The sequence below is a fragment of the Squalius cephalus genome, assembly GCF_949319135.1.
Source record: "Squalius cephalus genome assembly, chromosome: 11".
Lineage (NCBI taxonomy): Eukaryota > Metazoa > Chordata > Actinopteri > Cypriniformes > Leuciscidae > Squalius > Squalius cephalus.
The window spans coordinates 5,602,562-5,615,152 of NC_137132.1; the positions used below are offsets into that span (position 1 = coordinate 5,602,562).

General features: G+C 40.8%; 1 protein-coding gene across 1 annotated transcript in view; it reads left to right on the forward strand.

Annotated features, from left to right (window-relative positions):
• The first annotated feature begins 842 nt into the window (after window positions 1–842).
• Window positions 843–12,591, forward strand: part of LOC307167524 (alpha-2-macroglobulin-like) — a 39,707-nt gene continuing 27,958 nt past the window's right edge. The window contains exons 1-6 of the mRNA XM_079886690.1: window positions 843–984; window positions 1,313–1,493; window positions 1,597–1,753; window positions 5,448–5,500; window positions 5,613–5,633; window positions 5,819–5,984. Coding sequence (XP_079742816.1) covers window positions 899–984; window positions 1,313–1,493; window positions 1,597–1,753; window positions 5,448–5,500; window positions 5,613–5,633; window positions 5,819–5,984 — 664 coding nt within the window. The 5' untranslated portion in view covers window positions 843–898. The remainder of the gene's footprint in view (window positions 985–1,312; window positions 1,494–1,596; window positions 1,754–5,447; window positions 5,501–5,612; window positions 5,634–5,818; window positions 5,985–12,591) is intronic.

The following is a 12,591-nucleotide window of genomic DNA, read 5'->3' on the forward strand; positions in this document are numbered from 1 at the left end:
CTCTCACTGAGTGGGTGTAGGGGATTGTTGACCCTTGATTTCAGTATTGATTGGTTTCAGGACACAGGTCAGGTGCCTGTTTTTTTCTATGTATAGTTTGTGGAGAAGATACACTATATTGCCAAAAGTTTTGGGACGTCTGGCTTTACATGCACATGAACTTTAATGATATCCCATTCTTAATCCGTAGGGTTTAAGATGGAGTTGGCCCACCCTTTGCAGCTTCAACTCTTCTGGGAAGGCTTTCCACAAGGTTTAGGAGTGTGTTTATGGAAAATATTTGACCATTCTTCTAGAAGTGCATTTGTGAGTTCAGGCACTGATGTTGGACGAGAAGGCCTGGCTCACAGTCTCTGCTCTAATTCATCCCAAAGGTGTTCAGTCGAGACTCTGTGCAGGCCAGTCATGTTCCTCCACACTAAACTCGCTCATCCATGTCTTTATGGACCTTGCTTTGTGCACTGGTGCACAGTCATGTTTGAACCGGAAGGGGCCATCAAAACCCCTGAAAAACAACCCCACACCATTATCCCCCCTCCTCCAAACTTTAGACTTGGCACAATGCATTCAGTCAAGTACCGTTCTCCAGGTTCTCTTTCCTGTTCTCATTGTAAAGCTGCTTTGAAACAAACTGTATTAAATAATAAATAAATAATAAATAAAGGTGACTTGACTTTTACTGCATGCTAGACTACTATTTTTAATATTTGTCGCAAATGTATTTTTAAGGCTTTAGTAGATCTAATTTAGCACATGTTTTTGAACTGCAGTGCCTTCATGGTTGAATCATTAATCAGATGATCAATACACATGTTTTGAAGGACCTCCTTTAGCCTGAGAGCCCCCTTTAAAAGAGACGGTCCAGTTCATCTCATGCCGTGGATGATCGCTCGTCATCATGGCTCTTAATATTGGCTGCTGTTGGAAAGGGCTCCTTCTGCTCTCTTTCCTCCTGATCTGTGTCAATGGACAAACATCAGGGCCGTAAGTTTTTAACATTTTTTGCTGAGGATAAATCATTAATATACCAATAGTCATTTTGTAAGTCTTGATGATTTCTCCTGTATTTATTTAACCGATCTGTGTTGCACAGTAGGGGTTTACTGTTTGAAAGACAACTTAAGGCACACGATTATTTATAATTACTGACAGTGTATTTTTAAGAGCAATATTGCTCTGAATAAACATACACTTTGCATATAATTGATCAATAGTAAATTAAATATATTTTTTTCCCTCCCAGTTTATGTTTTATTATTCTTATTATATCTAACCACTCAGGCAATATTGTATGATCATTTTCTCTGGACAGATATTTCATGGTGACGTTTCCTGCAGTGATCAAGTCTGGATCTGAGGCCAAACTGTGTGCAAGTCTTCTCAAGCCCAATGAAAGCCTTGTCATGAACATTCATCTGGTTCATGGTGTCCAGAGCACATTACTGCTGCAGGAGAAAGCTGAGGAAGAGTTTCATCGCTGCTTTAACTTCAAGGTCTGCCATCAAAACATGCACATAATGATTATCAAATATGTTTCATCATAATGCATCTAGTTTTTGTGGCAGGTTGTGAATACAGGAAATTATTTCTCATCAGGCTCCTCTGGTCAAGGCAGAATCAGTGCAGACGATGAAGGTTGAACTTCAGGGAGAGACTTTCAGGACGACTGAAGAGAGAAAAGTCATGTTCAAGCCTGACCATCCTCTGACTTTTATCCAGACTGATAAACCCATCTATACTCCAGGACAGACAGGTGAGCTGTGAATGTCTCAAAGGCTAAAGCTCAGTAAATAATGCTGGTGTCACTGACATCTAAACCCTGATCACAGCTGATGTAGCACATTTAAGTAAAGCACACTATGATCAGGCAACGAGCATAGGTCAAAGATTACAAATGTTGCACAAACCAGCAGATGGTAAAAGAGTATGAAGTAAACAGTTAAATGGATTTACAAACAAAAAGAGGAGCAAATGAAAAGATAAGAAAAGCAGATATTAAGGATGAGTAGCTTTGAATTCTAACAGCTTTGAAACACGAGAATGGTCATCTAGTGTGCATTTGAACAATCCCCTCACTTTCAAACATGTTCAGCCTAAATACTGTAATTACAAATATGATATCGATATTGATATCAGTATCTGTGTGACTTTAATTTATATGAAATCTATGGATACAATAGATTAGGGGTGTTCTTGGAGAGCCCACAGCAGAGTTTAGCTTTAACCCTAATTATTAAATGTACCTGATCAGGTCCTTCAAGGTTATTTGAAATCAACAGGGTTTGGACTAAACTCTGAAGTAGGGGTGTCCATGGTTAACCGATTAACCGATTAACCGTTAAAAATTGCGTAACCGAGTGAAACATTTTGCTCGGTTAAGTGGCATCAATGGCGTGCATTGAATTTAGTTGTAATACATTTTTGCAACACCAGAGACCGCTAGACCAGTTTTCTAATATGAAGCGGGCAAAGAAAGCGCGCGTCCGAGAGTGAAGGCTGTGCGCGAGCCAGAAACAAACATAGTATCCGCGCCACTGATCGCAGCACAATAATATCTTTCTGCAGAGCAGCAGAGCCACAGCTTTACCCCAGCAGTTTTACCCCGCGCACGCGCAGTTTCATCACAACAGTTTTACCCGCAAAGTCCGTTTACCAGTTACATTAACCCATACAATTTGTATTATGCATTTCCTAAACATGTACTTGCAAATCAAACACTTTATATGAACAAACTACTAATCTATAAAACACAATCGGTCTTCCGACCTTTTACTATTGTGTTGATATGCGCGAGGGAGAGAGCAATACAGCGCTCGAGTTGTTTGAAGAAGATGAGAGTGCGCGCGCGCGCGGCCGGGGCTCTCTCTCTCTGTTTGTTCTTATGCGCCCTGTCCACTGATCTAAATAATTAGTAGTTACGACGACTTATTTGTTCCCTCATTTTAATAAATCGTGGACACGTTGAACTAATTCCCTCCCTCATTTTGATTTAACGAATTACAACGTGTCCAAAAACAGTTTGATACTATTAATTAGTGAATGCTATTTTTTGTGAATTGGTGAATATTCAGGTGAATTATTTCGTGGCCACGAATTAATAATAATTATTAAACTGTTTTTGTTACCTGTGAAGATAGCTCTTCAGTGAAGGCCGACTATTCTCGTACAGCTTTTTATTCCTTTTTTGTGTGTGTGTGTGTGTGTGTGTGTGTGTGTGTGTGTGTGTGTGTGTGTGAATTGGTGAATATTCAGGTGAATTGTTTCGTGGCCACGAATTAATAATACCTCAGCACGTTTTACAAGACCCTTCTCGATCGCAGCGGCAACGAGCACTTTGATCACTTGATTTAAAAAACAAAACATTTCAGCGCTAGATCGCCTAAAAAAAAAAAAAAACGAACGAAATGAATGCTCTGCTAGTTAACTGGAGATGTTTTGTTTATTTGTATTGGTATTCGTGCCGCGAGATGTTTCAAAAGTGGTGGGGACAATATCGACCTTAGAAAATAGTGGTGGGGACATGTCCCACCCGCAAATTACGCCTATCTCGGGGTTGCGGCGCGCACGCACACTATGGTTAACCGAGTATTAACCGCTAAGGGCCTCGGTTAACGGTTAATGAAAAACTTGAAAACGTGCAGCCCTACTCTGAAGCCCTCCAGGAGTTTGACACCCCTGATATAAATCGCAGTGTTGTATAAAGTACTAGAAAGCAATACTTGAGTAAAAGTACAAGTATCATACTAGAAAAAGACTTTGGTAGAAGTGAAAGTTACCTTTTAGAATATTACTTAAGTAAAAGTCTTAAAGTATCTGATATATACTGTACTTAAGTATCAAAAGTAATTTTCTGATATTTAATGTACTTAAGTAATTGAAGTAGAAGTAAAAGTAATTATTTTTTTTATTTTTTTTGCAAACGGTTAAAACTTTGATTGTGAACTTTATTGTGGCTTTATTGTGGGGTGGGTGGCTGGGGAAGTTGTTGGGATGTAAAAAAAAAAAATCTTGCATCACAATATGCAATATTGACTAATTTGGATAAATATTAGGTACACAAGATAGGCACTAATTTTTCTCAAGAAAAAAAATCTCACCTAATGCTGTAAACATACAGAGAGCCCTATCAGATATAAATATAATGCGTTTTTTATCATAATAACAACTTTATTTAATGATATAAGTAAAAATATAATAAATATGTAATATAGTACACATATTTAGCTAAATACTCTCTATAGCTCTTTTTTCTAGCCAACTAACGTGCTATCGCCTATCTTATGGTCATCAAATGGCTTTCCTGAGGTAAATGTTATGTGACATAATTGTTCTCCAGGTGTTTTACTGACCCTTTCCGCGGTTGAAAAACACTGATTGATCGATATTATGTATGATGAATATACATTTCGGTAAGTTGTACTGTTTCTTTTAACATTGTTCATTCGTGTTTATTTACTATTAGCTAGTATAGATGATCGGTTCACGTGCGCTAGGGATCTGTCAAGTCACATTTACAAGTTTGGCACGGTATTTATTGTTTGAATTTCATAATAAAAAGCTGAGATTTTTTTTCTATCATAACTAACCTGCTCTGTCTAGTCTGTCGGTCTCCGTGTCCTCTTTGCTTCGCGATTTTTCTGTGCGAGAGAAAATGGATGTGTGGCGTGAAAGCGTGTGAAAAGTGTCATTTGCGTGTGTCTCACGGTGAATGCATGAGAGTTGGCAGCTCTGCGTCAGGGTGGTCGTCTACGATAATGGGAGGTCCTCCAGTAGGTGCTTGTGCTTCCATGGCGGTTTCATTTGTGCTTCCTCCTCCTTTGGCATGGCAACAAACAACCATTACGCTGAAATAGAGCGCGCGCCGTGCGGAGCGTGCGTAATGCAATCTAGGAGCAGTGATTCGCCAAACCTCCCTTATTGCAGTCGCACACATTTCTTCTGATTTTATTTTGTAGTAACGAGTAACGAAGATGCTTTGTGGAAATATATCGGAGTAAAAGTATACATTTTATCTAGGAAATGTAGTGGAGTAAAAGTGAAAGTTGAAATAAATTTAAATAGCGAAGTAAAGTACAGATATGTGAAATTTCTACTTGAGTACAGTAACGAAATATTTGTACTCCGTTACATTACAACACTGATAAATCGTTACATGTAATAAACCTCATAGCTGTCTGGGATAGGCCTACTTGATTCTACCTGGTCAGCTGGAGCAAATTGTCAGATATTTTTGTAACATTATGGCTAAAACAGGCAGCTGTGACAGCTAAATACACATTCACCCAGCAGCAGAATACAGTTGTCAGCCCAGTATTTGAAACTTAATACGGTTCACACACAGTTTGGTCATTTACAGGAGAGAAATATGACTGGAAGAAATTGTCCCTTACATAAGAGCTGAAGACATCAAAAGTGAAGATTTTTTAATACACATTTCTATTTTACAGTGAACTTCAGAGTTGTTACCATGGATACAAACTTTGCACCCCTTGATCAGCAGGTCTGATGTGTTTATCTGGCATCTTTATTTTCTCTTGCACTGTTGAATACACATTTAATAAATAAAATAATTTTTGTCTTATAATCTTAAATTACTATTTGCTCTTTCACAGTATAGTACAGTGGTTCTTGAGGTAAGAACACAAAACCTTCTGTGCAGTCATAACAAAAAATTTAAATCTGATTAAAACTAGAAATTCAGTTATATTTGCAATTATTGTATTTTCAGTAGCGTAATTATATATTTCTTCATTGATAGTCAGGATATGTGTAGCTGACTGTCACAAAATACCTGCACTGTGTCTTTGCTATTAAACAGGACAGTAAAGGTAACTGGATTGGCCAATGGACAAATGTTTCTTCAACAAGGTGGATTTTGCAGCGTTCTTATGAATTAAACCCAGAGGCCCGTCAAGGCATGTACAAACTGAAGGCTTTTATTGGTGACAGGGTTATCTCACGTGATTTTGAAGTGAAACAATATGGTAAGTCATAAAAACGACTTATGACGGTAACCTTGGTTCCCTGAAGAGGGAACAATACGCTGTGTCATAAGTTATGACACTATGGGAACGTCTGCGTGATTGCGTCTTGAAGCACGTGTGAAATCAGTCCAATGGTGTGGCGGAACGTCATGGGGGGGCGGGGGGATGGGGGGGGGGGACACACGTCACAACCAGGAAGGTATTAAAGCACTCCTGAACCCAACAATGTCAGCTTCTGATAGGCTGAAGTAAGTCATGAAGTAAGTAAGTGAAGTGAAATAAGTTATGGCGGAGCAATGCAGCATCTCGTTCCCTCTTCAGGGAACCGAAGCATTCCCTTTCAAGGGAACTGACGTTGCGTTGTAAGTTACAGTACTATGGGAACGTTAATACCTACTATGCCATACTGACCAGTGCTTGTCTAGTGTGAATAATATCTGGAGCCAGGCCCGGGGTGGGTAATCGGGAGAATCGAGAGAATTCCCGGTGGGCCGCTTCACTTTTGGGCCGGTCGAGGATTTTTTTTTTCCACATTTGTCACGTTAGTTACATTAGGCTACACACGTTCCGCATTCTGACACAGCAGCGCGCAGCCTCTGCATGGGTTGTACCATGAGAGCCAGTCCCTCGCTGAAAATGAGGCCATGATGACTACAGGGACAGGTAGAGAGGATACCAGAGTAAACAATATGAATTAAAGTTATTTAACCCTCAGGTTGTGTTCAAAACCCTATAACACCTTTTGTGTTCCCAGTCAAAAATGACCGTCCTACAAAAAATAGCTTATAAATCACTTGTTATGCTATATAATCACCCAATATTGGATTCAATCTTCAACAAATTTGTAAATATTACATAAAATATGAAAAAATTTGCACTGTTGACCACACTAGTCTACTTTAATTTTCACCAGGAAATTTGTTTTGAAAACCTTTTATTTTGTACAAAATGGCACATAGTCACACTTGCGGTGTTCCCGGTCAAAAATGACCTGTCTACAAAAAATAGCTTAAAAATGTCTCATTATACTATATTATAACCCAATATTGGATTCAATCTTTTTGTCAACTTGTTTTCTTTCAATTAGGACTGGTTTTATATTTCTGTTTGCATCTGATTAATCATAGGCCTCATTTATCTGAGAGTAGGTATCACGTTTTTTTATTAAAAAAGCATTATTTTTGAATATTTTTGAATACAAATAAATCTGTAAACATTAGTTCAATATGCCTATTTGTGGAAGAGTGGGATACATTTCAAATGCTTTCTTTCTTTCTTTCTTTCTTTCTTTCTTTCTTTCTTTCTTTCTTTCTTTCTGCTTTTGTTAATTTATCAACCTCTCCTTGTGGAATAGTGGAATATTTTTTGTTAACTTCTCAGCTTAAGTGAATTATTATTTAACCTTTACATTATTTGTTGAACCATGGTATTAATAAAAACTACATAATAGTAAGAGCTGAACTGTTGCTTCATTTATCCAGTTTGGAAAAAGTGCTAATTTGGAATTCCACCATAGAAAAAGAGAGCCGGTCTTGGGCCTGAAACTCCCGGGCTGAAAAGTGGCCCCACTCCGGCCCTGTCTGGAGCACAACTAAGACTGAAGCACCTGGAAGCCAGGGGTGGTGCCCAGGTTAAGGTCATAGAACCTGACGAATGTGTGCGGAGAGGACCAGCCCGCTGCAACACAAACATCATGAAGAGAGGCCCCAGAGTACAAGGCTTTAAAAGCTGCCACACTCCTAGTAGAATGGGCCCGGACAGCTAAGAGAGAAGGCTGACCGGCCAATTCATAAGCAAGAGAGATAACCTCGACAACTCACTTACTCATTCTCTGCTTAGATGCTGGGTACGCCTTTCTGGGCGACCCAAAGCATTCAAAGAGTTGATCAGATTTATGCCACACGGCAGCTCTGTGAACGTCAGCATCAAGCGCCCTAACCAGGCAAAGCACTTTTAATTTCTCCTGGTCTGGGCGTAGGACAGAAGGCCTGCAGCACTACAGATCTGGCCACGTTAGTGAGGACCTTAGGAATATAGCCCAACCTAGGGTGAAAAAAAGCCTTTACCATTGTAACGGATGTGCAAGAATCATGATTCTGTTCTCCCTGCACACAAAACTCCTGAAGCCTTGTCATTATAAATTTTGGGAGAACTTTTAACGTTTAACCTGTAAATGTAACTCATAGCCCCAGAGCCGCTAGGTCTGCGCTGGTGGCAACTTTTACAGCTCTCCCGACACCTATTGCATCTCAGAGACACTCCAGAACCTGAAACCAACATTCTTCTTCCCCTGTGGGGAGCTTCAAAGAGATGACCAGAGAGATAACGAAACTCTCTATAGACATTCCATACACCCACACACAAAGAAACATCATTTGTATGTAACCTAGGATAGAAAATATCCTTTTAATATATGTACCTTCCTATATGCATGTTTGGTTAGCCCTTTCATGCCATGGTCATGATTTTCTGATTTGTAACTTGGAAGTGTTTCTCCTAGTTAATGTCTCAAATAGAATCATGGTCTTGTAACCCGACCTCCCCTTTCTAGAGGATAACACTTTACAACCCCCGGGAGACTGAGAAATCACACACATTCCAACACACACATTAACACACACACACACACACAAACACCATCCATGGAACTTTTCAGAGAAAAGTACCTCTAAATGTTTTAAATCTATTCCTTTTTGTGCTTAGATGTCTTCCCATATCAAATTGGAGTATCTGCAATTTTATCGTGTGTTAATCAAACTTTAAATGTGTGTAATTCTGCATATGAATAGAACTTTGTTTCTTCTACCTTTACCTGCCATTCTTGGTATCTGTTTAACCGTCTTGTTTTGACTGAACCACTCATACATAGGAGATTACAGTAAAATGTATTGTTCTGTGTGTACAATCTTCCTGGTTAGAAATGACGAAATTTTATACAATCATCAACTATGCAAATAAGTTCTCCTGACAAGACTCTTCCCGCCCGAGATGCTCTAAGATGATTGGTCCGCGGACGCAAAGTAGGCGTACATTAAGTCTTTCCATAAGAAGACCGACCTAGAGTTCTTCGGGGAGCACTTTTTACGAACCTTCTACGTTCAGTGAGAGAAGATCCATAGCTTCCTTTTGTTCTCCGTTTCTCTTTTCTTTTCTTGAAGTCTTTTCTTTATTTTCGTCTTCGGACTCTACCTACGTTCAGTGAACGTAGCCGGCAACTCCAACTCCCGCGACCGCGCTCAGCTCCTCTTCCTTAAGGATGCACGCACGGGCACTTTTTCTGTGAGAGGTTTTCAAGATCCATGGCTCCTTCGGGAGCTTTTCTCCGTTTCTCTTTTATTTTTCTTTAAGTCTTTTCTTTATTTTCGTCTTCGGACTCTCCCTACGTTCAGTGAAGCGAACGTAGCCAGCAACTTCAACTCAAAGAAAAGGACTCTGTTGAAATTCCCGCAGCTCAGCTCCTCTTCCTTAAGGAAGCACGCACGAGCACTTCGTCTGAGAGAACTTCTGGTTCCATGGCTCCTGAGGGAATTCCCATCTTCGTTTTTCTTTTCTTTACTAAGTTTTATTTTCATATTCGCCTCTCCCTCCACGAGGGAGATGAACTCTGAATTGTTTCGTTGGTAACTTCACGTTCGGTGAACCTTTAAATCTTCCTGCGATTCTGCTTGCCCCAAAAGACACGATGGAACACGTACGCTGCTCTTAAGGACACACGCACGAGCACGACTCTGCGTTCTTCAGCAACAAAGAGAACCATTTTGCAAGTATAGTTTTATGGAACTTTTAATGTGATTTGATTTCTTGTTGTCTCTCTCAAAGGTTACCTGGTCTGTGATCTCTCTCGGATCGCACATTTTGCTTTCACTTTCTTTCGCTCACCCTTTCATCCTCTCTCTCTCATCTGCTATCCGTTTTGTCTTGTATTGTGTTTACTGTTTGTATTGTTATATGCATACTCGTGTAAATTGTAGAATTTGTATTTCTTAGTTCGATGTAGTAATTAGTTCAATTATTAAAACCATTATATGCTTGATTGTTTCTGTCTAAAATGCTCATATAACCAGATCAATGAGATGTTTCGATCTTAAGCTACAAAGCTGATTTGTTACTTTTCAGTAACCTAAATTTTATAAGGTCAGGAGAATAGTTTCACGGCCAGAAACTGTTCTTCCTGAAATTATAAGAAGTGGTAACTTTAGTGAGAAGTTGATAAGTTAATCTTACGGCCGTTTGCGGGACAAACCACTGTTTGATAATTACATTAATTTCCATTAAGGGTTATTTCATATAATGATCTGAAGTAGCCTATTGATATCTGAATGAGGAATTATAATTCGTTGTGATTGGTTATTCATATAGACAATCAATCTATTTTCAGTTTCGATAATTTAATGTAACTGTAATATGCAATATATATATTAATCATATTCCTGATTAATTGTTAAAATTCCCTACATATAATTATCAATGTTAATGTACTACCCAGTGCGCTTACACCATGCCATGGGCAAAAATGCAAACCCGAAGTGGAAAACGAAATGGCTTGTAGATCTCCAATCCTCTTGAGAGAAGTAATGGCCAAAAGAAATAAAGCTTTCAAGGTCAGAAATTTTCCTGAAACCTCCTTGACAGGCTCAAAGGGAGCAGCCGAATATAGCTGACTCTATGACTCAAACCCACAACTTTCCTCTGGACGGGGGTTAAATATTTAGCCCCAGCCTGACACAGAAGGTCCCTCCTGATCGGAATCTCCTTAAGGGAGCCATAGAGGAGGAATATCAAGTCTAAAAACCAGATGTGAGTTGGCCAAAGAGGTGCCACCAACATTAGATGGGCACCCTCCCGGCAAACTCTCTCCATAACTCCCGGGAGCAGAGTGTCCGGGGGAAATGCATACAGGCATAATGGTATTCAACACTAGTGGGGCTGGATGAGTCAGACAGAACCAAAGCGGACAGTGTGTCATTCTTGAGACACTAATATGTCCTCTTCCACTTCTCTTCCTCCTTCATAGAAGACCCACCACCTCGGGGTAAAGTCTCCATTCCTTGGGCCTCAGCCCTTGTCTCAACCTAAGCGACCACCGATGTGTTGTCTAAATGGACAAGAACATGTCCTCCGTAGATCAGAAAACACACTTCCACAGACCCTGGGATGAGTGGCCCTCCAGGACTGCTCCCCAACACGTGAGAGAAGCATCCGTCATTAACATCACGTCGATGTAATTCAACACGCGAATGCCCTGGAGTCGCAGAGGAGCCAGTGCAACATCCACGCCTTTCTTGAAAGTGCAAGCTGACAGTGCTAGCCAAAAGGAATAACCCTGTACTGGAACACTTTGCCCCCTAAAGCAAACCTGAGGAACTTCCTGTGGTTTTGAAGGATGGATATGTGGAAGTATGCATTTTTGAGGTCTATCATAACAAACCAGTCCTCTGTACTGATTATAGTCACGATTTGCTTTAAAGTTAACATTTTGAACTTTAGCTTTTGGCCGCACGATTTACATGGTGCAAATAAATCGGACATTCTTTTTTGGAACAATGAAATACCGGCTGTAAAATCCGAATTCTGGTGGGGAACACGTTCTATGGCCCCCTTCCCTAAGAAAGTTCCCACATCTTGTTCCATAACCAGAGACTTCTCTGGACCCACCACAGTGGGCAGAACCCTGTGAAAGCGAGGAGAACGAGAACAAAACTGAATTCTGTACTACATTTCTCTACGTTCCCAGATGTACACTGGGATACTGACTAGTTGGGTTGGCAGAGCGGCCCCCTGAGGGCACTGGAGAGAAGTGGGCACCGTAAGATGAGGTGTGAACCACTTCTCCTCGAATGGGCCAGCCCTCAGAGGTCTGACACTGGCGTTAGAACCTCTTAGCTGAAGCGTAATGATGACATTCCTCAGATCCGTTTTATCTTTGCCAGGTTGAGGCTTTGAGTGCTTACCCTGCCCCCATTCTTTCTGCGGCGGGGCACGAGAAACAACACTTTCTGTTTTTGTTGCGCCCTGTACGAAGAGCTTGAGTGTGCCTGGGGCTACTTCCGCCCAGCAGCCTTTTGAGACCTTTGATCAACAAGGGAAGACCTGCTGGAATGCCACCACCTGCTTTTTAGCCTTCTGGAACCTCTCGACTACTGAATTAATGGAGTCGCCAAAGAGTCCCACAGGAGAAAGCGGGGCATCCAACAGATATACTTGTCACTTTCTTTAATGTTAGATTAAGCCACAAATGTCTCTCTGAGGCTTCCAGAGCTGCCATAGTATGGCCAATAGCTCTGGCCCTCTCCTTGGTAGCCCGTAGAACCAGATCAGTGGCTTGAGTAAAGCCTCTCCCCCTCATCAAAGTCTTTAAGCAGGTCGGTCTGTTATGCCTGCAAAATGCCCATAGTATGCAGACGTGCATCAGACTGACCTGCTGCTGCATAAGCCTAGGTCGGGGCCTTGAGGGATGATGCTGAATCAGGGGAAAGATCGCTCAAAAGCGCTTGTTGGAGGGCCCCACAAAAACCACCGTGCCAGGTTGTGCCGATAGACGATGCTCAGTTGATAGACGCACTGCGCTGATGCACCAATAGACAATGATCAGAAGAGGTTTTCCCCG